A 24,678-nucleotide genomic window follows, 5' to 3' on the forward strand; every position below is an offset into this window, starting at 1 on the left:
GTCCCAGCCTTCAAAAAAGAAGAAAGTCCATTTCTGCAATCCTGTACGGACATGTGGCCGCCACATAACATTATCCGGCAAGCAAGAAGCTTGAGGGCAGCACACAAGTTGCAGGGCAGTGACCCAAGGTTTCTGGTTCCACAGAACAACATAATGCTGTTGTGTAGTCTGCAGTGCCTTCATATTCATGGCTGTCCAAAAGCACGACCTTACTGCTAGAAAGGCTTTTTGCTTGACATGAGCCACAGTCAATGCAAGATGGAGAAAAACTGTTTACTGAAGATAGTGCAGTGTTTCTAGCCAAAGACTGAAAGCTTTTAGCCGCCTTGAATGAATCTCACAGATAAGGCTGTTCACAACTCTGATTCCACACTCTCAGTTCAGCACGAAAATCACTAATGCGGTTTTGCATCCATTTTGCACCAAAGCTAACACATACTATACAGGAACATACATGTGTACACAAACATACACATGCACACACAGAATTTTAATCCAGGACCACACACATCACACTTCACACAAAATCTGACCTTGTCAAAGAGAGCTATGTAGAGGGAGAACCCGAACTGGTCCCGCAGTCCGATCTTGGCAGCGAGTTGCGCACACAGCTCACGAGCAGTTGTGGCAGAGTCGGCTAGCAGGGTCCGTGTGTTGCCGTCCATGAAGGTGATGGGCAGCATGAGGGGCTTCTTGGACTTGGTGGCCTGCAGTTCAAGCCAAGATGGTGGCTGGCCTCGAGTGCCGTTCATGAAAGTGCGCCGCAGCCGCTCCTCGCAGTAGGGCGCGTAGCCTGGTGGGCCCTCCCGGATCAGGTTGAGCAGGTACTTGACAAACTGCAGCGAGACAGACACCCCGCTTGGAACCAGCTCTAGATGTGTACAGCAATGTGTGCAATAGGGGCAACATGAAAACAATTTAAATGCTCGCACGCTTGTACTACATCAAGGTTTCATATCAGACTTGGGCCAGCATAAAGATTTATATCCAATGTAATGTTTAGCTGCAACCTCAACCCATTCCTTTGGTCTAGCAATGCACATAGTGATGCTTGGGGAATGCTTGCTCCAGATGCATTGCGTTTTATCACACGTTTAATGTCTCTACATAAGATATATCTATGAAAGAAAGATAAGAAAGTTACTACACCCCAATTAGGACTGCATGGATAGTTTCGGGGCACAAAAGCATAAATGAATTGCCATGATGCAAACTTTTAAAAAAACATGACAGTACCACAATTCTACGGCTAATCTGAAAACTAAAGCCGCATTTTATGGCATATGGGCAGTTCTCTGCGCCAACCAATGCTGATATTTCTGCATGAATAACCTCAAATTTCCATTTTTACCTTGTCAGAAGGAGCAAAACAGCCAACACAGAGTGATAAGAGGATCCAGCCCCTGGCATGAGAGTTCTTCTCTGGGTTGTTAGTCAGCTGTTTGCAGATTTGACAGTAGATCTCATCCCTGTAAAACAGAAAGGCCACCATAAAATGATTGTTCCAGATTTCTTTACATAGAAATGCCACTTAAGCTCAGAGCACTGAAGGCCAGTGCTCTCAGCATCCAAACCTCCTACAGTGAAACTTCCTATAGCATGATGACAATGCTCCAAGGCTCTAATGCATGAACAAAAGACAAAGGATAGGTCAGTTCTACTGAGTAAGCTTTCTGTACTGATGCATTTTTGAAGGTTGATACACAATGAAGCAAAAGCAGCATTACAGCTTCCACAATGCTGGAGACAAGTATGGAACAAACAATGATTCACTGGTTTTATTGGAAACACTAAGAAAGACGAGTTTCTTGATCTCCTTCCACTTGGTGTTATCTTGCTACACAGTACAGCAATGGCAAAAAATATTTAAGAAATAATGAAAAATTTGATTTCAAGTAGCAACTATTATATTTAAAAACTGAAAAGAATGACACTTTTAGTACTCCCACAGCAAAGATCTCACATAACAAAAATTTGCCCCTGTACTTAACTATGCTGTGCATTGTTTCTGAAGTGACCACTGAGAGGACTGCACATAAAGCAATTTATGTGAGATTAAGGCATGTTCACATGAAAATATCCAGAATTAGGAAATGAACATGCGCTCAGCTACTGACCTGAGCTCCTCTCGGAGGATACCGTGACCAATGATGAAATGCAGCTTCTCCAGGTTGGAGGTGGGCCGGCTCTCCAGCCAGTGGCTATAGTTGTCGGCCGCCAGCTCCTCCTCCTGCAGGTGCCGCCGCACGTCCTCTGTGATCTTGTTTTTGCGCTTGAGCGTCAGTGACACAAGCTTGTTGCGGATGCTGCGGGACTTCTGTTTCGTGTACGAGTCCTGCGATGCGAGATAAAAAGTGACTGTAAAGTAAGATTAGATGACACATGGCAGTTTCCAGGTTCACATCAAACTCTGTGAGATAAAAACCCAGCCAGAAAAGACTGTTGTAGAAAACAGCAATGCAACCAAATGGATTCTAGCTGGTTCCAATAATGTTTTAAACTGTGTCAATAGTTTTCCTGTGAAAATAAGAGTGCATTTCCACAGCCACATAAAAAAAAGAAAGAAAATGCAGGCAAGAAAAAGGACACCTTGACCTTTGTGGTATGTCTCATTCTCAGTGTGCCATGTTTCTTGATCCCCGTTCAGTTCTGAGAACTAGGAACCAATGCATGAGGAGCTGTTTGCCTTCATGATTTTTTATATACTTAATCGTATAACGAATGCATGTACATACCCCGCACATTAGTCATTAAAGTTTAAGAAGTTTTTATCGACCACAGCAAACTTTACCCCTTATAGTACAAACATCTCGCAGCTACTTACTTAACTTACTTACTTATACTTAGTACACTATCTATACGAACTTAGTATACTACCTTTATAACGAACTTTAGTATGCCATGTTGGATATAACGATCTTTCGTGTGTTAACCTCAGATATAACGAATGTTTGGCTGCTAATGCATTCAAACGATTCACCGAGGATCGCCTAAGAGTTTTATTGTTTTTTAACAAAAAGGTACATCTATTATGCGATTATATATGTGGTGTTCGATTTGCATGAAAAGAGAATGTTGACGCTATTTAAAGGTACCAACATCTCTTACATTCATGTTAACAAACGAAAAAGAAATGAACATTATACAACTTGCCCAAATTTTCATGCCCTTACCGTGTCAACACCCATCATCTGCGCTTCACGGAAGTCCTTAGTCCTGATGAAGTTCCGGCCCAAGGTTGCAGTGACTTTGCTCATCACGGATGAGTTGTCCTGCATTAAGAATTGCCATGTTTTCAGTACTTATTGCTATAAAAAAAGGAACGCTAAGAAGATATCCATCAAATGATAAAAGATAGCAAGAAACATACCCTGTCCATTGTGTGAAACTTTGGCTCTGGCAGGTCACCCATAAATCGCAGGATTGTGATCCATAGTGCCAAGGCAGCCTGCAACCAGGATTAAATAGTTTTTTCACTGAGATATTGAAGGTATGTGTGAAATACCTGGAAAAGGGGCAGTAAAAACAGCAGAATGCCATACTATGTTCAAACGAAAGTGATCAGTACCCTCATTTTTATGGCTTTTAAGACGAGTGACGTCCAGAGGGGCCCACTGAAAGTTGTGATCCTTCAATGTTTGGCAGTGGCAGTCTCTCTCCATTCTTGCCGCTCCTCTGGCATATTCTCCTTCTCTCCAGCCCATTGTAATATTATAATCAGTCCAAGTCACTGCATCTATAATTTCCATTCCATCAAAGTTAACGAATATAAAGTGTGATCAGACTGTGGAAGGAAGCATGCACTCCATGGGAATGAAAGCATCTATTTTCTCCACCAAAGTAATTTAATAAAACAGGCAGGAACTCGAAGACCTACTCAGTCCAAATCTGCAGCATAGTGTGGCTCAAGCAGAGCTTCAGGATACCACAGAAACAATTAAAGGTTCCACCTGGTACAAATTTGAATTTCATGACACCACACAATAGAGGTTGGCTTGACCCTAACAGTAGTGGACAGCACTGGCAGCAGGTGAGCAAGACTGACCATGGTGTCGCCCTGTGTCTGCAGGGGAAGCAAGGAGTTCTTGAGGGGCTTCCGCTGGTATTGGTGGCTGGCAGTGCCTTGGAAGTAGGTGGCCGCAAACTTCTGGAACTTGTATTCACTGAGGTCATCCTTGTCCTCTGGTACGGCGGGGATTGAGCCCTCCACCTCGCCCCCATTGATGGCATTCTCCCGGGAAGCCTCCAGGTCCTGCACATAATTTAGAGCGTGCATCTACCGTGCAGCATTCTGGAAAGAAGCGCCATGATTATGCACGTGACACTAAAAAACAGGCATTCTTTAACATATGTGAGGTAGCCTCAATAAGCGACCATGCAGGAATGACACTGCTGAATAATGTTAAAGCTCATGCTACATATAGAAGATATATGCACAACAAGCATAAAGAGTATTTTTAGTGCTCGGTTTGTGACAGTCTGCTCATTATTCACTGCAGTCGTGGTGCAATGATCACGACAATGGTGGGCGATTCTGGTGGTGGGTTCGTCACCCGCTATCTTCCCCTTGCAGTTAAGTAGGTGGTTACTGAAGGTTTACTGGTGTCTCTCTGAACTGTTTATCACACAAAGGCTAAGGAGCAGAAAACAAGATGTATTTCTACTTCGCTCTTAAATCACCTTCCCAGAATTTCCAGAAACTGCCTGAAATTTAAGACATGAGGAAGCTCCAAGTTGCATTTTTTCCTTTTTTGGAATAATGAAAAGAACAAAGTTTTCACAAGACTGTCGTGAATTCGCAATTCTGAGATTGCACCAGCTTTATACAAACAAAAAAGCATAAGTAAACATAAGAAAACCAAATGCTGCACGATACAAAAGAATCAACTCAAGCTTGTGAGAAAATCAATTAGAAGATCAAACCTTGAGCTTCAGTAAAACATGCCTCAGCCAAATCAGGAACGGAAGAGGCATGGAGGAAACCACAGAATGCAGCTACCTCAAGCAGTTAGTCCCACAATAGGAAAAAAGAAAGTTTGTAAAGGTGCAGCATACTCCATTATGGGTATAGGTCAAAAGCCTGAGGAAGCTGACTTGGACATTGTAAGTACCTGGCTCAGTCGTTCACCTTGTTCGATTTAAAAACAAGTTATACTGCAACCAAACTAAGTTTTCTTGTTCAGCTATGCAAAATGCACAGAAATACTTTCAACCAATGGGCTGATTTAAGATAAAATTCACTGCATTTGAAAGAAAAACTGTAGTGGCTGATGAAAAATATTCAATTTAGGGTTTTGGTTTCTTTTAAGAAACATTCATCTAGAGTCACTGAATTTGAAACATTTAAGCTTTTAAATCAAAACTCTGCTTTTATCAGCCATCAGCATCTGACAGTTTCCATGCAACAAATTTCATCCAGACTGGTGAAGCACTTGCCTAATGAGATCATTTGTGCATAGCTCACATATCTAATAAAACTGAAGTTTGGCCCAATGCAAAGCTTCCTCTTGAAATACTAAATAATAATAAATAAATAATACCCCCCCCAACTTTCAGTTGAAGCTCAGTTAAACAGGCTCACCAGTGCGGCACACACTTTGGGACCTCCACAACGTGTCCAGACGTAGACCTTCTCTCCCACCCACACTTCACCTCCACATCTGCACCTGTCCACACGAAGCCGCCTCACATGCACCAGGCGCTCAGCATACGTGCTCCCAGCATCGACGCACACGTATGAGTACAGGGCAAATCTCTTGCGGTGCCCGTGAGGCAGGCTCATTGCGCCATCGATTGTGCCACACAGTAAACAATTGGGAAGTGCCGACCCAGGGCCTCCTCTCTGACACGGCCATGCAACAGTGAGCAAACATTCCGTTTCCCTCACTAGACCCCATTCCACGCATGGCTGCCTCCACATCCTCCAATTGACACGCCTCCCAGGACAGACAGGCTTCTGTCAGCGGCCTTCTTTTAGATGCGGAGTTTGGAAAAATGGCATGCTTTTTTGTTTGCACTACAAGCTAGTAAAGCGTCAGTGATGCTACCTATGAAATTTAAAACTGCAATGTCTAATATCACACGACCCATTAATTGTACATGGGCTGATGATGACAGAAATAGGTCCTCATCAAACAAATTGACACAGATATGCACTTGGACTCTTTTGTTTAATGATAAAGTGAAAAAAGTCAACACACAGCCATTGTGTACAGTCCTATTTCAGTTCTCATTCAGATTTCGCCAACAGCTTAACTGTCCTTTTACCAACTTTTTAGCAAACTGCAAAACATGATAAAGTGCACGTCCTTTGCGTCAAAACCAATTTTTTTTAAATCTCTGATGCAAGCCATCGAGGAAGCAGTACCAATGCAAGGCATATGTTTTTTTTCCAAGAAGGCTTGGCAACTAAATATACAATCCAGAAAGTGTCCAAGCAATACTTCCAAGCAATGGGTCATTAACAGGCATGCATAAATGAAATCATTTCATGTTGCTTGCTCTATTTTTTTTTCTGCCTACGGTACTATTTTTCATATCTAGATAAACGGGAAAGCTTGTTTGTAAACTTTTTTTTTCCAGTGCCTGACTGGCTACGGAGTTGCGCACACAAACAAGTTATCAGACTTAATTTCTAGTCACGGCAACCATACTTTGATAAAAGTAAAAGCAGAAATACCGCACCAATGAAAATTAGGCAGGTCACCTTGTGTAATTAGGAAACACCTGAAGCCCTGCGCAAAACCTCTCTTGAATTAAAATTTCCTGAAGGATTTAGTGCTTTCAAAGTGAGGACAAAAATATTGATCCTCGCAAGACAATCACCTTGAAAGATGCAGAAGGTGGATCATCGAACAAGGCCCTAGAGTTGTGTTCGGGTTCTGGCAGCAATCCTCACAGGTGCTCAACAGCCACAAATTTTCTTCCCGACTTTTTGTTATTATTTCTCACCCTTGAGTGAGTGCTTTTTGTATTTTACCAATGAGTGAAGAAGGTCTGTCTAGTAATGAACTGTCTAGTAATGAACTGTCTAGTAATGAACTGTCTATTAATGAACTGTCTAGTAATCAGCAATTTAAGCTGGGCAAATGTTATTTTCCGAGCGTGAATGAGTTATAGAAACTGATGATGGTTCACCAGCCAGAACTCAAAAATATGTGTCTGAGAGGCCACTTAGAGCATCAGGGTGTTCCTAAAGCACCTCTGAAGAAAATGAGACAGCAACAATGTGGATAATGAGCAACCGACATAGGAGGAAATGGCAAAGCTTCTATGCTACAGAGATACTAGGGTCCTTGGCAGAATGTTAATTAATGCGCTAACAAAGAAGCAAATGGCCATGCTGAAAAACCGTCGATTAGTGTTCTCAGGTGCTTACAAGAAAACAATTTTTTTTTGTGTGTGTTAGTAAGTATAGCACTATTTTTTTATTGAGGGGAGACGGGGGTCTTGAAGTGAAAATTACTATTATTAAATATATCAAAATGAAATTGGGTGTGCATATGTGTTTCTTCTCCCTGTTTTCAAAAATAATATGCTAAATATACTGTTCTTGAGGTATGTAATCATATAAAAATAATAAATTATGTCCAAGCACCATAATTATGACATATAGTTAGGTGACAAAAAAGTTCACAAAATGTGTAGTGTACGACTCAGAAAAAAAAAAATAACATAGCTCCGCAGGTTACTTCTTTCTGTATTCAACGGTATAAGATTAATTGAAATTGCACCATAAAAACATAGTGACAACTTCCGTAAGGCTAGTCATGTCGGCAAAAACCACGAAGCTGAGAAAATGGCATTTGAAGTGCACACGCCAGCCATTCGGAGGCCATTATAGAGGCCTGAAAAGACAGCGGAATGTGGACGTTTCAAAAATACTTCACAGCAGTGAGTAATACCAGGATGTGGGGGAAGGGGCCCAGTTTTCAAACAAAACCAAGATGACGGTCACTGGGGACGCAGTCGTGGGAAGCGATGGGTGCGAAATTCTGCCGCAATTCGCTCTGAAATCGCCATTCCCGCCCTTCATAGGCATGAAATACATAATTTTTTAGTAATTAGAAGTCGAATTAAGCCTTGAACCTTTTTAGGCGGGTACTTTAGAGTGTATAGATTTTTGAATATGCCATTTTTTTTTGCAAAATAGAAATTTTAGAATTTTTGTGTCATTTCAAGACTCGTGTTTGCCCTTAAACCGCTCGATTCTAGCAGACTTTTGTATAACTCCCTTTAGTCTAAAAGCATAACAATAGCCACAAAGCATCAAAAAACAGTGCAAGAGGTTTGCGATAGTGCAATGCCTATTAACTACACAATGCAAAAGCCATAGTCAGAAAGGCTGTTGGTTACCTTGAATGCCGATGGGGCCACCTGGTCATTGACAGACTCTGATCGAGGCAAGAAGTCAAATATGACATCGACCTTGGAGAAAAGGAAGAAAAAACAACAACATTGTAGTGACACATCTTTTGTCAAGCTCTGTCCATCAGTAAAGCTGTTAAAACAGAAAAGCCCCAACTTTGTGTTGAAGGTGAAATTGCTGCTCTTAAGAGTGAGAATACAGATAGACATGATAGGAACAAAAGATAAATTAGTACAGAAAGCCATGAGTTGTGACTGGCATAGCACATAAAACAGCAATGTCATTGAGCAAACAGCAGAAAAATTAAAATGATACAACTTGATATGCCTTTTTCCCTGCAGTAAAAAAATAATTAATCTTAAGCCCTCACAAGTTGAAGAGGTTGCACTATTGACAATGATGATAGCCTCAAACAAACCTAACAGAAATCTAGTATTTTCAGTCTACCGACTACATAGCACTCCATAAAGGCAACTTAAAAAACAAAAGTAAATGTAGTTATTAAAGATGTAACTAAACAAAAATAAAAAAATCAGCGATTCAAGTGCAAATACAGGTGAACAGATTCTACTGTCACATAGTCTAATCTTGATCTGAGCGCATGGTGAGTATCCTGTATACAGTCGAGCCAACTTATAATGGACCTGACGGTCGCGCGGATTGTGTGCAATGTATCCAAGGTTCGTAGTAAGTGGACTTTTGATTTTGCAGCCGGAAATACGAAGTCCGACGAAACTGGTGCTTGTTTCTTAGCAAAGTTCATTATGCGCATCGACTCCTTCTAAGCAGACCATATAACAGCGCTTTCCAAGCTCTGTAGAGCGCTCGTACATATGTTTCTTGCCAAGGCCAAGCAACAAGCTGCTTTAAGAACATAATTTAGCCAACCGCAGTTAAAGCGTTCACGGCAAGCAACCAGCGGCAGGTCGGCCTTGCCATCAGATTCTTGGTACTAGTCAGGAAATGCTCGTACTTCGCCTTCAATGGCTTTGTCAGTGTATCACTTTGCAATGCCGGCATCATGATCCGCACCTCCCGAAGTCAGCCCCAATGAAATCATGTCCAGCCATCTGTACATCAACAACGCATTACAAATCTACATTTGTCTAATCATGCAGATGGTCAACGGCATCTTCAGCCAGTTCCTGATCTATAAACCACGCTTTGCGGAAGAAATTTCGGATGCACATTGGCGAGCAAACATATCAGAACTTGAATGTCACCATCAACTGCTATCAGCATGTGCTGTATTGTAGTGCCAATGTTAGGACACCTTGAGTGCGTGAATGATACCATGTCATTGACACCGTGACACTGTGAATGACACCATGTATTTTATTTTCTGAATTTGCATTGCTTAAACGATGAAGCTGTTAGTAAACAGTTGACCTGTGGGTAGTGCTTTTTTAAGTAGTGCGGTTACTTAGTGCTCCTTAAAGGGACACTGAAGAGAAATTGAAGTTTGCATGTATCGATAGAATAGCAGTTCCTGATCACAAAAACGCCACTCTTAGTGAAAACAAAGCTCTTGTAATGTAGAAAATAGCAAGAACCAAAATACAGGTGTCGCCGCCACAGGCCAATCTCGCAAGTACAAGCGTGATGACTTCCTAGGACAAGAGGTGCCACCTTCGAGGAATTTTCCTTACTTCATGGAAGCCAAGAATCTCTGAGGCTGGCAAAGGAAGGTTGCGCACCGCACCGCTAGCTGTCAGAAATCACGGAGTCTGCGTTTACGTCACGTATCACGTCACTCCGTTCTGAGACGTCATAAGAGTTGCCGTGGCGTCATAAGAGTTCCCCGAGTTTGAATCAGAGCGGCGGAAAAAAGTTTTTCATCTTCGAATCCAAATTTCCTTGAAATAAATGCATCTTTTGCGCCCGGACAAGTGGCAACAAAACCATGAAATGCCGAACTATCAGATTTTGCTAACAAAAAAAAAATGATAGAGTTCTCTTCAGTGTCCCTTTAACGAGGCGGCAGAAAGTTAGGTGGGCGGATGAGAGTCAGAAGTTTGCGGAGATAGGGTGGCTGAAGCAGGCAATGGACAAGGTTAATTGGAGAGACATGGGGGAGGCCTTTGTCCTGCAGTGGGCGCAGTCAGGCTGATGATGATGATGATGATGACAGAAGCGCTCATCTAAAAACATGTTGCTGGCTGTTTTATCAAACAAGTCAGATCTTATTTGTATTAAAGGCAAGTTTTTTATGAGACTACACGCTGGCGTGCCCGATAATACAGTAGAATCTCGGTGATACGAATTCCAAGGGAGCATGCAAAATATTCGTATCATCCCGAATTCGTATGATCCAAAACAAGCCAACTTCCACATGGGAATGAACCGAAAAATGAACCAAACTTTATTACGGCGAACTACTTGCGGCTGAAAAAGTCCGTAATGCTTGCCTGCACTTTTTTGCCATTGATGTCGCGGACAAGCCCCGCCTGAAAGTCATAAAACCGTGCAGCGGTTTCGTCGCTCACGCTGCCGGCACTTATGGTGCGGCGCAGAACGTCCAGAGCGCGAAGAGTATCTGCCATTGACGGCGGTTGATCACACTCGTCGTCAGCGTCACCATCGCTGTCAGGCTCATGTCCGCAATTATCTGCTTCGCTGACCAAGTCTTCAATAGACGTCAGCCCACAGGTCGCGACGTTGTCGTCCGCGGTAATGAAGTCTCGAGCCGAAGCTTCAGTTTCCAGATTGTCCCAGCCATCAATCGTAAAGTCTTCACCTGGCTCTTGACAATCTCCCGCCGAAGCCGCATCAAGTCCGATGGCAAATCCGCACTTTCTAAAACAGTTCGAGATTGTGTCTGAAGTTACATTATCCCACGGCATGGCTAGAAAGTGCAAAGCATCCAACAGACTGGTCCGCAAGTTTGCTTCCTTACGGTCAATTTTCGCCAGCAGACGCCTCACTAGAAGTCATTTGAAATGATGTTTAACATTTCTAATTATCCCAGCATCCAGTGGCTGAAGATGGCTAGTAGTGTTCACCGGCAGGAACCTGACTGTCACGTTGTTGAACATAATTTCCTTTGGGTGGGCAGAGCACTGGTCCACGAAAAGCAAAATTTTCCGGTTTCTTGACGCCATTTTCCGATCAAGGCTTGTCAAGAATTCGCGGAAAAAATCTCCAGTCATCCACGCCTTTCGGTTACCTTTGTAAAAGACAGGCAAACGCTCCGCCGATCGGAAACACCTCGGTTTCTTCGACTTACCGATGACGGTAAGCTGGAGTTTCTCGGATCCATCCGAGTTGCAGCAAAAGAGTACTGTTACTCTCTCCTTGCTTTTCTGGCCACCCTGGCATGCCTGGCCTTTTACACACAAACTCCTTTCCGGTTGAAGATTGAAAAAGAGGCCCGCCTCGTCGGCATTAAATATGTCGCGTGGCACGTACTCCGAAATCAGCGCCAGCAGCGTGTTCAGCCACTCGTCCACAGCTGACTGGTCCACTTTCTTGCCTTCACCTGAGACGACCCGGTAGACAAGTCCGTGCCGCTCTTTAAACCAGTGCAGCCATCCCTCAGACGCTTGGAAATTTTCAATTCCAAGCGAAAGCGCAATGGTGTCGGCTTTTTCACGCAGCACCTTGCCGTCCACGTTGACGCCGGCCGCTGTCACTTCGCGGAACCAAGTCAGCAGGACCTCTTCCAGCTTGACATGGGTCGCTGTTTTCGCCTGCTTCACGTTCACACCGAAGTGCTGCACATTCTTTAAGATAACATCTCGATGCCCAACAATGGTGCAGAGCGTCGACGGTGCCAAACCTAGCTCTTTTGCTAAGTCGACACACTTCTTCTTAGGGTTTTCGTCAACCTTCTTCAGCACATCGAGCTTCTCCTTAAAAGAAAGGGCTTTACGCTTCCGCGACATGTCGGCAGCAGCGAACGCTTGCGTCCTTGTCACGTTTCAGCAGTTCACGTCACAGCGAAGCACAGAAAGAAGCGGCGAACGGAGAACTGCGGTCCCTGCAGCGGCGGCACCCAGCGGCACAGGCTTCCCGGGAACAGCCGGCGAGACAACTTTTCGATAGACCAATGAGCTGCCAGCAAATGGGTGACGTACACGACTGGGCACGTGCCTCGCCTTGGCCGTCCTTGGTTCGTGCTGGTCGGGTTGCTACATGGTTGCTACGAAAGGGAGGTGGGGGTAGGGTGGCTAGTGGGGGGAGGGGGAAAGAAGAGGCAGCGGCCGCGGGCCGCGGTGGGTACCCTCTCTCCCTGTGAGCGCCAGTTTTGCGCTGAGCCGCTCGGTGGATCGGTTTGCGTGTTCGTACAACGTTCGTCGCAGCGGGGGGCGGGGGGTGGAGAGGACTCGCGGCGGCCGCGCCGGCTATGTTCCCCCCTTTGAGCCCAGCCGCGTCGGCCCGCTCGCATGCGCCACTGGTTTGCACGTTCGTATCAACCGCGGCGGGTTCAGAAACCATTCGTATCACCACGAATCTTAAAGTATTCTATACAATGTAGTCTGTTCAAAGCATTCTTAAAATTCGTATCATCCCGAAATTCGTATCAGCCGTAATCGTATCATCGAGATTCTACTGTAGTGCTCTTAAACGTGTGGCTTATGAGTACGTTTAACTTCCAGCTTAGCCTACTGCTACTCAAACAGTGAAAGGACAGCGATACAGGTTCTGACTGCAAAATTCACCAAAATGGCCAGTTCCGATCCCATCACTGACCTTAAAAAGTACATAATAACCCTTGGATCTTTTAGCTTTTTCAGGCCACTTACTGCTAAACAGCACATGCAAAAATCAGTCACTGAAAATAACTTCACTGCCTGTGTATGCATTGCTGCCATGTCACTTAATCACCTGCAATGCTCAAGATAGGCACCAGCACAAGTGTGTGTGTTTTCATTAATTGTGGGCTGTGCTTGGATGCTAAGGAAACCAATAGTATGCAGCAGATAACATACTGAATATAGCTGAATAGACAGGCATTTGCACACACAGTAAGAGAGAGAGAACACAAGCAGGAAACCAACCAGCTTGGAGTCATCAAGCGGTTCATCCTGGCGACTGGCAGCATCCTTGATGACAGCCATCTTCTGCTCCAAGCTGCGTTGAACCAGCACGTCTTCTTCCTGCTGCCGGATGTGCAGTTCCTGCAGCCGCTCCTGAGAGTGAAGAAAAGGTTGGAATAGTAAGAACCAATAAGAAAGGCAAATGAGCACACGTGTTTAAATAAGTTTGACAAAGCAGAAAGCATCGGCAAAGGACACCTTGACTTCCAGCAGTTTCAGAGTAGTATGAGTGTCTTCTGTTGGTTTCTTTTTCATTGTCCCTGTAAAGCTGATGCTCTTAAACATTTGCACTGTGTGCCTAGCAGGTCTCGTGTGGCTACTAGGTCATTTGGTTAGCAAGTGTGGTGCTAGAGTAATATTTTTTTGCAGTTACTGAGGACCTCGGCCACCTCTTCTCATCTGCCAGCGGACAGAAGAGTATGAGGGAACACGAGTGCATGCTTGGAGGCAGAGATGGAGGTCACAGTTGCGAGCCATTACTAGCGGTGATTCGCTGGGTATAAATGGGTGGGCATGACTGAACCTCATGGAAAGGTGCGTAACTCAGTGTGTCGGTTACTACCACTGCAGGATCGCTTGGCAGCAGCCAATGCCAAAGGGCACAGAACAGTGGTAGGAAAGTTGTGCATTTGTTGAGTAATGTGGAGTATCTGTGGAGTGTACAATGTGGAGTGTGCAGATTTTGTACACTGGAGATACTCGTGTGCAATAGCGGGTGCCGTTGAGCCAGTGGGGTTAGTCAGAGAGGCGTCTGAGTGGATGTAATACTGCTGTCACAAGGGCATTTCTGATTACATTAGAGTCTATGCAGATCTGGTGTTACCACACAGCCAATTCAACTGCATTTGAGCCCAATCCTGCTTGACCCCAAGCCAGTTTCCGAACTGCAACTGGGGTTTTTTATTCTGGTCGAGGGCTACTACCCTTGTACTCAGGAAACAATAAAATGAAAACAATAACTAAAAAGCACAGAAAGATGCGACTTTATAAAAATAACTTTATTTTATTCAGAGTGGCTTGATTTACAAAACTATTTTAGCATCATGCACCTGCCTGGGCAGTAGTGAACAATTGCAGCACCCAAGTATGTCAGCCGGTAGCATGGTATTTTGCATATCTTTGTGACGGAACCTGCGATAGCTGTGTCACTGCCACTGAATTTTTCATCAGAAGTGTGTGTTTCTGCTTACTTTTGCTTGATTACAAACCGATTTGTTTGCTACCATTCATAGTACTACAAGCGCATGCAATGTCATCTATCATTTAACAGGCCATTTCGAAAATAGGGATCAAGTGAAAATATTGGTTTGGTTTGGTTTTACGGGGTTTAACATCCCAAAGCAACTCAGGCTATAAGGGACGCCGTAGTGAAGGGATCCGGAAATTTCGACCACCTGGGGTTCTTTAATGTGCACTGACATCGCACAGTACACGGGCCTCAAGTATTTCACCTCCTCCGAAATGCAACCACCACGGCCGGGATCGAACCCGCATCTTTTGGGCCAGTAGCCGAGCACCATAACCACGGAGCCACCGTGGTGGTGAGTGAGAATGTGTATCAGCACTACACATAGAATGCGCTTAGAACTTCGATCAGGATCAGACCCAGTCAGGACCATAAGTGCCCATGTGACAGCAGTATAATATGGCGCAAGAGATATCCTAGGAATCAGCATTGAAACTTGGGCTTGTTGGTTCATTGTAAAACCGTAGCACAATCAATATACAAGAGGAAAACATGAAGTGCCGACACATAAAGCACCAAAGCGATCTAGGAATGAACTGTCTTGAGCTGGGCTAGTTGGTATTCCATTTTTGCTGGTTCTGGCAGTGCACAACGACAAGGGCTGCCAGTAAGGTAGACGGACACAGCGACAGTAAGATAGACAGACACAGCACTGTGCCCGTCTACTGTCAGTCCTTGCCCCTGTGTGCTGCCAGGAACAATTAGGAATTAATTTCAACCGAGCTGCAAAGTAATACCACAACACTCTTTGCAGGCACATAGCCAGAAATTTTTTTTTGGCAGGACCCATGCCTAACAAGAACACTGCTGAGGGGGTTGAGCGCGATTTCTGGGGTGCCCGGGCCCACTGGGGCCCCCCTCTTGGATATGTCCCAGATTCTTCGGTCTGATCACTACTGACAATCCTTTCTTTAGTTCTTTCGTTTTGTTTATGAGTCAACCATACTGCCCTGACTTGCCTCACCTGTGACATACGTTTGTGTTGCAGTTATCTAAGCCAAGCTTTTAGCTTGTATAGTGTTAAACTGAGCCAAGAGTACACATTTGAAGAGCGATATTTTATATGTTTCACAATGTACTGAAGAAAAAAAGTGTTGTAGACATTTTAATCATTTGAAGCTTGTGTTCACAAAGGATACAATTTTAATTTTCATGCACTTTAGGTGCCACATACGTTTGCTTACTGTGCTCGAATAATGATCTCTATGTGTGGCTGTACTCCTGAAGAAATTTGACAGTTTTTTTTTACTACTAAGTTTGCCAATGGCATGACACACATGGCCTTCCAATAATAACAAGAGATCATCGCAAGAGGCAAGCACAGCATGCGCTACATAGATGATAACCCCACTTCATAATATTTGCTTGGCAACCTAGGGATCAATGTTGTGTGTGCATGCAACCACACACACACACACACACACACACACACACACACACACACACACACACACACACACACACACACACACACACACACACACACACACACACACACACACACACACACACACACACACACACACACACACACACACACACACACACACACACACACACACACACACACACACACACACACACACACACACACACACACACACACACACACACACACACACACACACACACACACACACACACACACACACACACACACACACACACACACACACACACACACACACACACACACACACACACACACACACACACACACACACACACACACACACACACACACACACACACACACACACACACACACACACACACACACACACACACACACACACACACACACACACACACACACACACACACACACACACACACACACACACACACACACACACACACACACACACACACACACACACACACACACACACACACACACACACACACACACACACACACACACACACACACACACACACACACACACACACACACACACACACACACACACACACACACACACACACACACACACAAAAATATGCAGAAATGGGCATTTTAACGTGAAAGCTTTTCTGAAAACTCACCCTGAACTTCTGCTCAGCGATCTCTCGAGCCTTCTTAGGGTTCATCTGCTTCTTCAGCATGGCTTCCTCTTGCTCCCTTAACCGCATGGCTTCAAGCACATGCTGGTGCTGATTACATGCAAAGGAAAGAGGTCATCCTATGAGCAAATGGTGCTAGACAAAGATTATGAGACAACTATCATGTTCACAAGCCAAAATTTTGGTGTTGAGGGCATGCACAAAGCAAAACAAAAAAAAATGCAGAACCTTCTTGTGTTACAGATGAACTAAGACTGTGTTCAGCTTATTTTGTTTCTGTAAATAGGTGCAGCTACAGAAAAATGCAGTATGCTGCAGTTCTCAAGGGTTATGCCGCAATAAGCAGTAGGTTGGCTCCATTTACGTATGACCATATCAACAACAATGACAAACATTAACTTTAAAAATTCTGTTTTGTACCAGGCAATGCATAAGAAAAGTTAGAATACTGCAGTGTGCACTTTATTATCCAGGCCACTCCTGTAATTTGACAGGCTTGACAGTGTAGGCACCTTGCCCATCGAGTACCATATTTACCCGCGTAATGAGACCACTCTTTTTCCAGGAAAGGTGACATCAATTTGGGGGGAGGGTTCCTTATGCGGGGAAAAAGATGCTGCCAAATTGTTTTTGTAAGAGACGAAATTTCATATACGTCTGCCTGCTTGGCCGTCGTCCTGCTCGGCTGGCCGCCCGCACCCATCCCTCCGTTTTCAACAAAAGTGCACAGTTGACAAGTTGCATCCCTGCGTCAGCTGCATTCATGTTGCCACTGTTTTGTATCGTTTGCTTCAAAAGGTGTTTGCTGTATCACAGCGCAATCCGGTGATTTTGCGATAGCCGACAGTGCTGGCCAATTGCAGCTAGATAAAGTGAACGTGCTGAGCACCGACCATGAAGGTCAGGCGTGCATTTTTTATCTGAGGATAAATAAAATTTAATTCTCAAAGCCAAAAGTGGTGGGATTTATTATGCGAGTGAATGCAGTATGCTGTTTTCATATTCCAAGCAACATGCTGCGCAAGGCATTCTAAAGAATAACATTGCTCATTATATGCACTCAACCTAGTAATGATCTTTGCTCTCACTCATTAAGGGTTTCAGAGGGGGCAAACACTAGATGCAGCCAATATTCCACATGATTCGACTGCACATAAACCGCACAGATTATTAAATAAGGCCAGCTTGCAAAACATCTCGCTGCATGCTCCTAGATGATGGCTGCATGGTTGCACAGTAGAACCCCGTTATAGTAATCTCGGTTATATAGTAAGAACTCAGATATCGTAAAATGAAGCTGCGTTCCCATTTCAGCTTCTATAGATGACCATTCATTTTTTTTAGGTTATAGTAAATAGTTTTTTCCATGAAACGGATATAATAAAGAGCGTCTGGCGTTTCGATTTAATTCCCGCGGAATACTGACATCGCGGCACGCGAAGTCTAGGATCACGAGGCAAATAGATACCAAATACGATAAAACGACGCTTTTTGAGGTGGCTTCACCAAAAAGCTCTAAAGTTCCGAGGAGAAGCTTTTTGAAGACCTCGAGGCCGTAAGACATGGAAAAAGTAAAGTTTGCTATGAACGTAGAAAGAAGGCGGCGCGAGTCGCTGAGAAAGGAAAGTTAGCATAAGTGCAGTGAGGCGCAGAAACGGGAAGAAACGGGCGCGCGTTCGTACACGGCAGCGCGAAGCACGGGTAAGCGGTGGCAAGAAGTGGAGGCACGGTGGAACTACGTAGCGGTTTTGCCGCACTTGACTGTGTCACGCGCGTTTTTAACAACTGCCGCTCAAAAGACGCTGAGGCCACAGAAGAAAACGTCGTCATCATGTAAAACTTTGGTTTTCACACAGCCACGCTGTATTCGTGTAAATGCGGTACTTCCACACTATGTAAACGAAATCGAAAACATGATAACATATGATACCTGAAAATAAATAATTATCACATAACGGAATGATAAGAGTAGAATGTCAGGTATTTCTGAGTGGTTCTTTCATAAACCAACACTTTGTGCTTAGTAAGCAGCCAGAGAGCATAGTTAGAGCTACGTCATCACCAATAACTGATATAGTAAAGACCCCGATATAGTAAAGATTTCTGCTGGTCCGAGCTACTTTACTATAGAGGGGTTCTACTGTATGCGGGTTAACATCAACAATTTATTTCCTAACATTAAGTAACAGAGTGATTGTTCACTTAAAGCACGAGCCTCCAGCTAGGGGGCCACGTCTACATGCAGTTCTAAAATGGGAGACGTCAAGACCTACATATGCATATATTAAAGGTTAGCATTATCAAAAGAGGGTTGACCACAGGTAATGCTTCGATAAATGCCAGTAAGTGCAATCTACTTGCCTCTATCTTCATCCTCTGGTAGTTCTTCTGGGCAATGACCCTCCGAACAAAGGCCTGGATCTTGATCACAGCAGCATGCTTCTTCTGGTACTCGCGACGCGCCACAAAGCCTCGGCAGAGAGCCTAGTGGAAGTGGCGAAAGCAGGCAATGACATTAGGTGTGAACACCAGGAAGACAATATACAAATCACACTAGAAAAATAAACTGCCTTATAGAAAAATAAACTGCATTAATTCTGTGCAAAGACAGTTTGCAAAGATTGCAAAGACTGTCTAACCACTGCACGCTCTTTGCATTCACGTGCAGCTTGATGGTGAGACCTATGTACAGCATGAATTCGAGCATTTCTGCACTGTGCTTTAATAAAACTTACAAAGATAGTATAAAATGCTACACCCAGAGACATTAATTCTAAATGCAGAAACATATAATACAGATGATAGAAAAGACTAAAGAATAACAACGCCGGAACTATTTATATAACAAAAGCAGAAACATTCTCTTATAAACATGCAATAAAATGACCAAAAATGACCAAAAGGTGAACACAATGTGACTGTCCTTCATTGGAGTGAAAACACTTCATGCTGTAGAGAAAACTTTACTAAGTTTCTTGTTTTCAAACTAGCTGCAGATCTCGACAGTAAAAGACGCACATACTTCCTGGTGCAAAGCTACAACAAAAATGAGCCATTCACAGGCATGTGGAAAGACCCTGTGAATATCGGAGGTTTTATGACCAACATACAAATACCTAAACAACATACTTATAATTTGGCAGATTTTCACACTAAAGGGTCTTTTCTTGCTAGTGCACTTGAATTATTCCACATATACCTATATGCAAAAACACCACTCATACAAATGGAGCCAGTGAGAGGCACAAGCATTGCCTTTGCAATGTGAAAAGGTTTTTGACATAACAGCAGAACTGGGGGCACACTTCACACTTTTGCAGAAATGTGTTATGCCATCAGAGACAAAGAGATACTAAATTTACCTGCAGGGCAACAATGTGGCCCCGCAGGTGCTTGAAGCGGTGCGAGAGGATGCGGGAGCGGATGAGAGCCTGCAGTCGCTGGTAGCCTGTCCGCATCTGTGAAGGATATGATCATCATCAGCCACACTGTAGTTTCAACTTTTCAGGCAAAGGACATTTATTTTGTTGTTTGCAAATCTACATGTGCACCCACATTTTATCTATGCGCGAAAATCCCAGACTGGATTGAAATTCACAGCTTAGAATGTTCTCTTTATTCTGGGGGGTTGCCAAAAGAACTGCAAATAGGAACCACCCTGGCTATGCTGCTGATTGTACTGCAAGCTTTCCAATGCAGACTTCTTATGACACAAGTGGTTTGGTTTGGTTCAGTTCATGGGATTTAACGTCCCAAAGTGATCCTGGCTATGAAGGACGCCGTAGTGGAGGGTTTCCTTAATGTGCACTAACATCACAGAGTATACGAGTCTCTAGCAATTTGCCTCCATCAAAGTGCGACCGCTGCGGCCAGGATCAAACTCGAGTCTTTTGTGTCAACAGCCAAGCACCATAAACACTGAGCCACTGTGGCAGCTTCAACACAAGTGGGTATTCATAGTTCTTAAAGGCCAACTGAAAAGGTTTTAGAATTTAACAAGTTTGAAGAGATTGAATGAGTCAAATTTGCAAGTAAATCACGCGAATCATTTTGTGATAGCATTTGAAATGGTGATGCAATCAGCGAATGAAGCCATAACGGCTTTCAGGCTTCACAGCAACTCACAATGCGAAGTGGGGGCACATGATGACGTCACTTATGGCGGCAGTATATTTCCAACACAGAAACACTTGCTTTGAAGAAAGAAAGCCAGTGTTACTGAAAGCAAAACCTACGGAGCGTTGTTTGGCGGCATCTGACAATGCATGGCAGTGTGCGGGCAAAAGCAGTGAAAATTTGAAATCCAATCGTCCGTGACGTCATCACCAAGCTTCTCCACACTTCTCCAACGCTGTGAGAGGAAGCTTTAAATCTAATCATTGATTACGTCATCATTTTAAATGCTTGCACAAACATATTAGCCTTGCTTTACCAAGTTCTTCATACATTAGAATTAGGGATGTGCGAATATCGAAATTTTCGAATACGAATCGAATACAAATATGAAGAAAAAATGGCTTCGAATATCGAATCGAATGTCAAATATCTGTTCAGTACAAAAAAAAATTTCAGAAAACGATGAGCAAGCAAACGTTGTTGCCCTTATTTTTTTCAAAATAGTGTATGGTCTTTGCAACTAAAGTAAACAAAACTAGACTGCCTCAGTACCATATAAAAAAACATGTTGTGCACAGAAATGTATACTACTTGATTAGACAGCATAACAGTATCCAAACTATAATCAGGTCATGCAAAACAAAATCCATAAAATGACAAGACTGGCAACAAAAAAATAACATGATGCCTCAAGTGACCAGAAGAAATGCCTGGTTCATCCGAAGGCCTCTGTTAATAAATTGCCCGCGCCCCCCTCGAAAAAAAAAAATGCTGCCGAAAATGCTGAAGATGCAGTAAGGCCTTATGAGGCGGCTTCATCGCGCTAACACCTGTAAGCCCGTGACGAGCCACCCATTTTGGAGTGCTGGAAGAACAACACAAATGCAAGCAAGGGGCCGGGGAACACACACTGGCGTCGGAGAGGCGAGGCGGTTTCTAAAAAGAAAAAATAAATAAGCCGCGCGGAGCTGGGATTGGACTATCAGACATTTGAAGTTGCCGCGGGGCAGCGGTGAAGCTCAGAAACCGAAACTACGCAGCCAGGCTATTTTTTTTTTTTTTTGCCCTAGCGACAGAGGCCTTCCGATTGTTGCCACGCCTGCCGTTACGCCCGCTAAAAAGGTGTGCAAGTTACAATGCACCATGCAATAGGCGAAATTTTTTACAGGATCCCTTGCCCTATTGTGACTACTCGACGCGCCCCTTCAGGAGGCTCCCGCGGCATTCCGAAAGTAGGCTTTCCCGCATAGCGTAGTTTACAAAACGGGATGGCGGAAGTCACGCTCGGAGAATTATGAAGGCGACAGGACGCATTCGGATGTAGGCATTAAATATGTAACGTATTACCGAAGGATTAAAAATAAAGCGCGATTTCGCGTTGCGATTGCTCGAAGCGGGCCGTCGGCCATCTTGTTCGCAGCACGGGTGATATGTGGGAAAGCCCACTTGGGAAAATTCTCACGAGGTGAAGCCTTGCGGCGTCGGGATGCGGTCGGTCCGCGTGATAAACGGCGGAGAAGGAAGCGGATAGGACCTCTGTATTGTTTTCCTAGAATTTTTAACTCGATTATCGGCTAATCTGCCCAGATATTGTGGTTTTGCCATGGTCGAATTTATGAAAGTATGCGCAGTATACGATCGCTGGCGAGTATTCGGGAATTTTCGATATTCGGAAATTCACGAATATCAATTTTCGAATACGAATCGAATATCAAACATATTCGATTCGTATTCGAAATTTCGAATATTCGCGCACCCCTAATTAGAATGCTTGAATCTTGTAAAAATATTAAAAGATACAGTTCAGCATCTCATTTAAAGTCACAAATAAAACAAAGCTGCTCTCTACAAGTACCAGTAGACATGAAATAATTAATTTGCAAGTTTGAGCAATATCCTTATTGTGATCAGAAGGAGTTAAACTATGGAGATAACTACATGTGACTGTCTGTCTTTGTTGAGATCATGGTGATTAGTACTTCTGTGTGGAAACATCAGGTGAGACCAGTGAAAAAAAAAATGAAGCATAGGCGAAAAGCATTTGTAGAAGAGGCAGGACTACAAAGAAGAGCTCCCTGCAGAAGCCATCCATCTCTTTACAGATACGGCATTGCACTGGAACAACTTGTTGCAAGAAAATATTTCATGTATTCCTCACTGACACTTAAGCAGAACATTCAAGAGAGACTAGAAAGAGCATTAAACCCAATCCGTCCATAACTTGAAAATTTCATTAGACATATCTGGCTGAATTTTCATCTTTTCAATCATCAAGACAACAAAGATGAATGAGTGGAAATGAAAAATCTACAGAAATTGAGATACGAAATTTTTTTAAGCACAATGTATTTCTAGATAAAGAAAAGAGAGGAAAAACAAATGCTAGTCCATCATGCTGTTGTGATAAGTGTAAGTGCATGAGATATCTGCCATGCCATCGTATTCAATGCAAAGAAACTGAAGAAACGCTAAAACTACAGCGACCACATTCCTTGATGGTCGAAATACACATGTCAAACTTCCCTACACTGATGGCTGCAGTTCAGTTCTATCGCTTCAAACATTCCTCGGTACAAGCTTGCCGACTGGTCACTGGTGACGGTGACTGGTCACAGCCAAGAGGAGAGAAAAGAAAAGAAAATTAAGAAAAGAAGAACAGGAAAAGGGAGACAAAATGAACAGTAAAATGTACGGCAGAAATTCGGGAGTGTAAAAAGGCACACGTACTGCTAGGAAGCGCTTTCGCTGCAGGTAGGCACGGAAGCAGCGTTGGATGGTGAGTGAGCTCTGGCGCATCTTGAGGAAGCGGCGCCGGTAGTACCAGCCACGAATGGCCTTCTGTAGGATCAGGATCTTGCGTGTCAACACCCGGTCCCTCTCTTGCTCCAGGAACAGGTCGTGGGCATCCTGTGGACGAAATGGTCAGCAAGAATAAAGTATGCTTTATGCCTGGCATCATGTGCTCTGTGCAATTCTCCGTCAAACAGTCTTTAATGCAAGCAACCATAATTGAAAAGTGATTGCTAGCTCTCGAGCCATTTCAACAATAAATACTTAGATTTGCACCAAACCACAACAATAACAATAATGAATCAAGCGCTATGTGCAACTGGCATTGCAACAATGAAACTCCTCACACAATAAAAAACAACACTCAATTCATGCTCACCCCTTTCGCAAATATGCCATTCCAGCACATATGTATATTTAGTTACCACAAACGCTAAAAATTTTCCCCAAAAATTGCCTGAACATTCCTACTTCTTTATTAGGCCAATGAAAGGAGCTCCTGGCAAAAAAACTTTGTTTCGTAAAGCCTTTCCACATTGTTGAGCATATTTATTCTTTTTGCCTGGCAAGTATGTGATTGAAAGTGAAATTCATAATGCACATTGCCACACTGCTGTCTCTCTGCCGGCGCCACCTGGTGGCCGAACCTTGCCTCCCAGCGCGTGGCCGAATGTCTTCTTTATCTTGAATGAATGCGGCGGTTCAGCAAGCTTTGCCCAGTAAATGGCTGTGCTTCCTGTTACGTTTGTCGGTGACAATATTACACAAATACAAAAAAGAACTAAGAAAAACCAAATCGACATAAATGCTGTACATGTACAGCAAATATAGCCCTTTCAACGCATACAGGACCTGGTAATAATACATAACCAGAGCAGTGAGGCTCACCTTTTGCACAAAAAGAAATGAGTAAGACTGAATAACAGGTATGTTGCACTAAGTGGAGGGTCAGATAGGCTGCCACAAATTCAGTTAAAGCTATGCTTTCATCCTTTCAAAACTGCCCCTTTCTTTACAGTGTGAAATACCGAATACATCTCAATCTTCGAACGA

The 24,678-nt window shown here is 43.7% G+C and overlaps 1 protein-coding gene across 2 annotated transcripts in view; it reads right to left on the bottom strand.

Moving 5' to 3' along the window:
• ck (unconventional myosin-VIIa ck) overlaps window positions 1-24,678 on the bottom strand; it is a 174,835-nt gene that overhangs the window by 24,216 nt on the left and 125,941 nt on the right. For both annotated transcript variants that reach the window (XM_077658424.1, XM_077658425.1), the window contains exons 15-26: window positions 23,563-23,742; window positions 20,082-20,177; window positions 19,081-19,203; window positions 16,702-16,809; window positions 13,369-13,500; window positions 8,356-8,427; window positions 4,046-4,252; window positions 3,371-3,448; window positions 3,174-3,272; window positions 2,118-2,335; window positions 1,352-1,469; window positions 534-836 (exon numbers count right to left, since the gene is read on the bottom strand). In XM_077658424.1, coding sequence (XP_077514550.1) covers window positions 534-836; window positions 1,352-1,469; window positions 2,118-2,335; window positions 3,174-3,272; window positions 3,371-3,448; window positions 4,046-4,252; window positions 8,356-8,427; window positions 13,369-13,500; window positions 16,702-16,809; window positions 19,081-19,203; window positions 20,082-20,177; window positions 23,563-23,742 — 1,734 coding nt within the window. The remainder of the gene's footprint in view (window positions 1-533; window positions 837-1,351; window positions 1,470-2,117; window positions 2,336-3,173; window positions 3,273-3,370; window positions 3,449-4,045; window positions 4,253-8,355; window positions 8,428-13,368; window positions 13,501-16,701; window positions 16,810-19,080; window positions 19,204-20,081; window positions 20,178-23,562; window positions 23,743-24,678) is intronic.

The sequence above is a fragment of the Amblyomma americanum genome, chromosome 3 (assembly GCF_052857255.1).
Source record: "Amblyomma americanum isolate KBUSLIRL-KWMA chromosome 3, ASM5285725v1, whole genome shotgun sequence".
NCBI classification, from domain to species: Eukaryota; Metazoa; Arthropoda; class Arachnida; order Ixodida; family Ixodidae; genus Amblyomma; species Amblyomma americanum.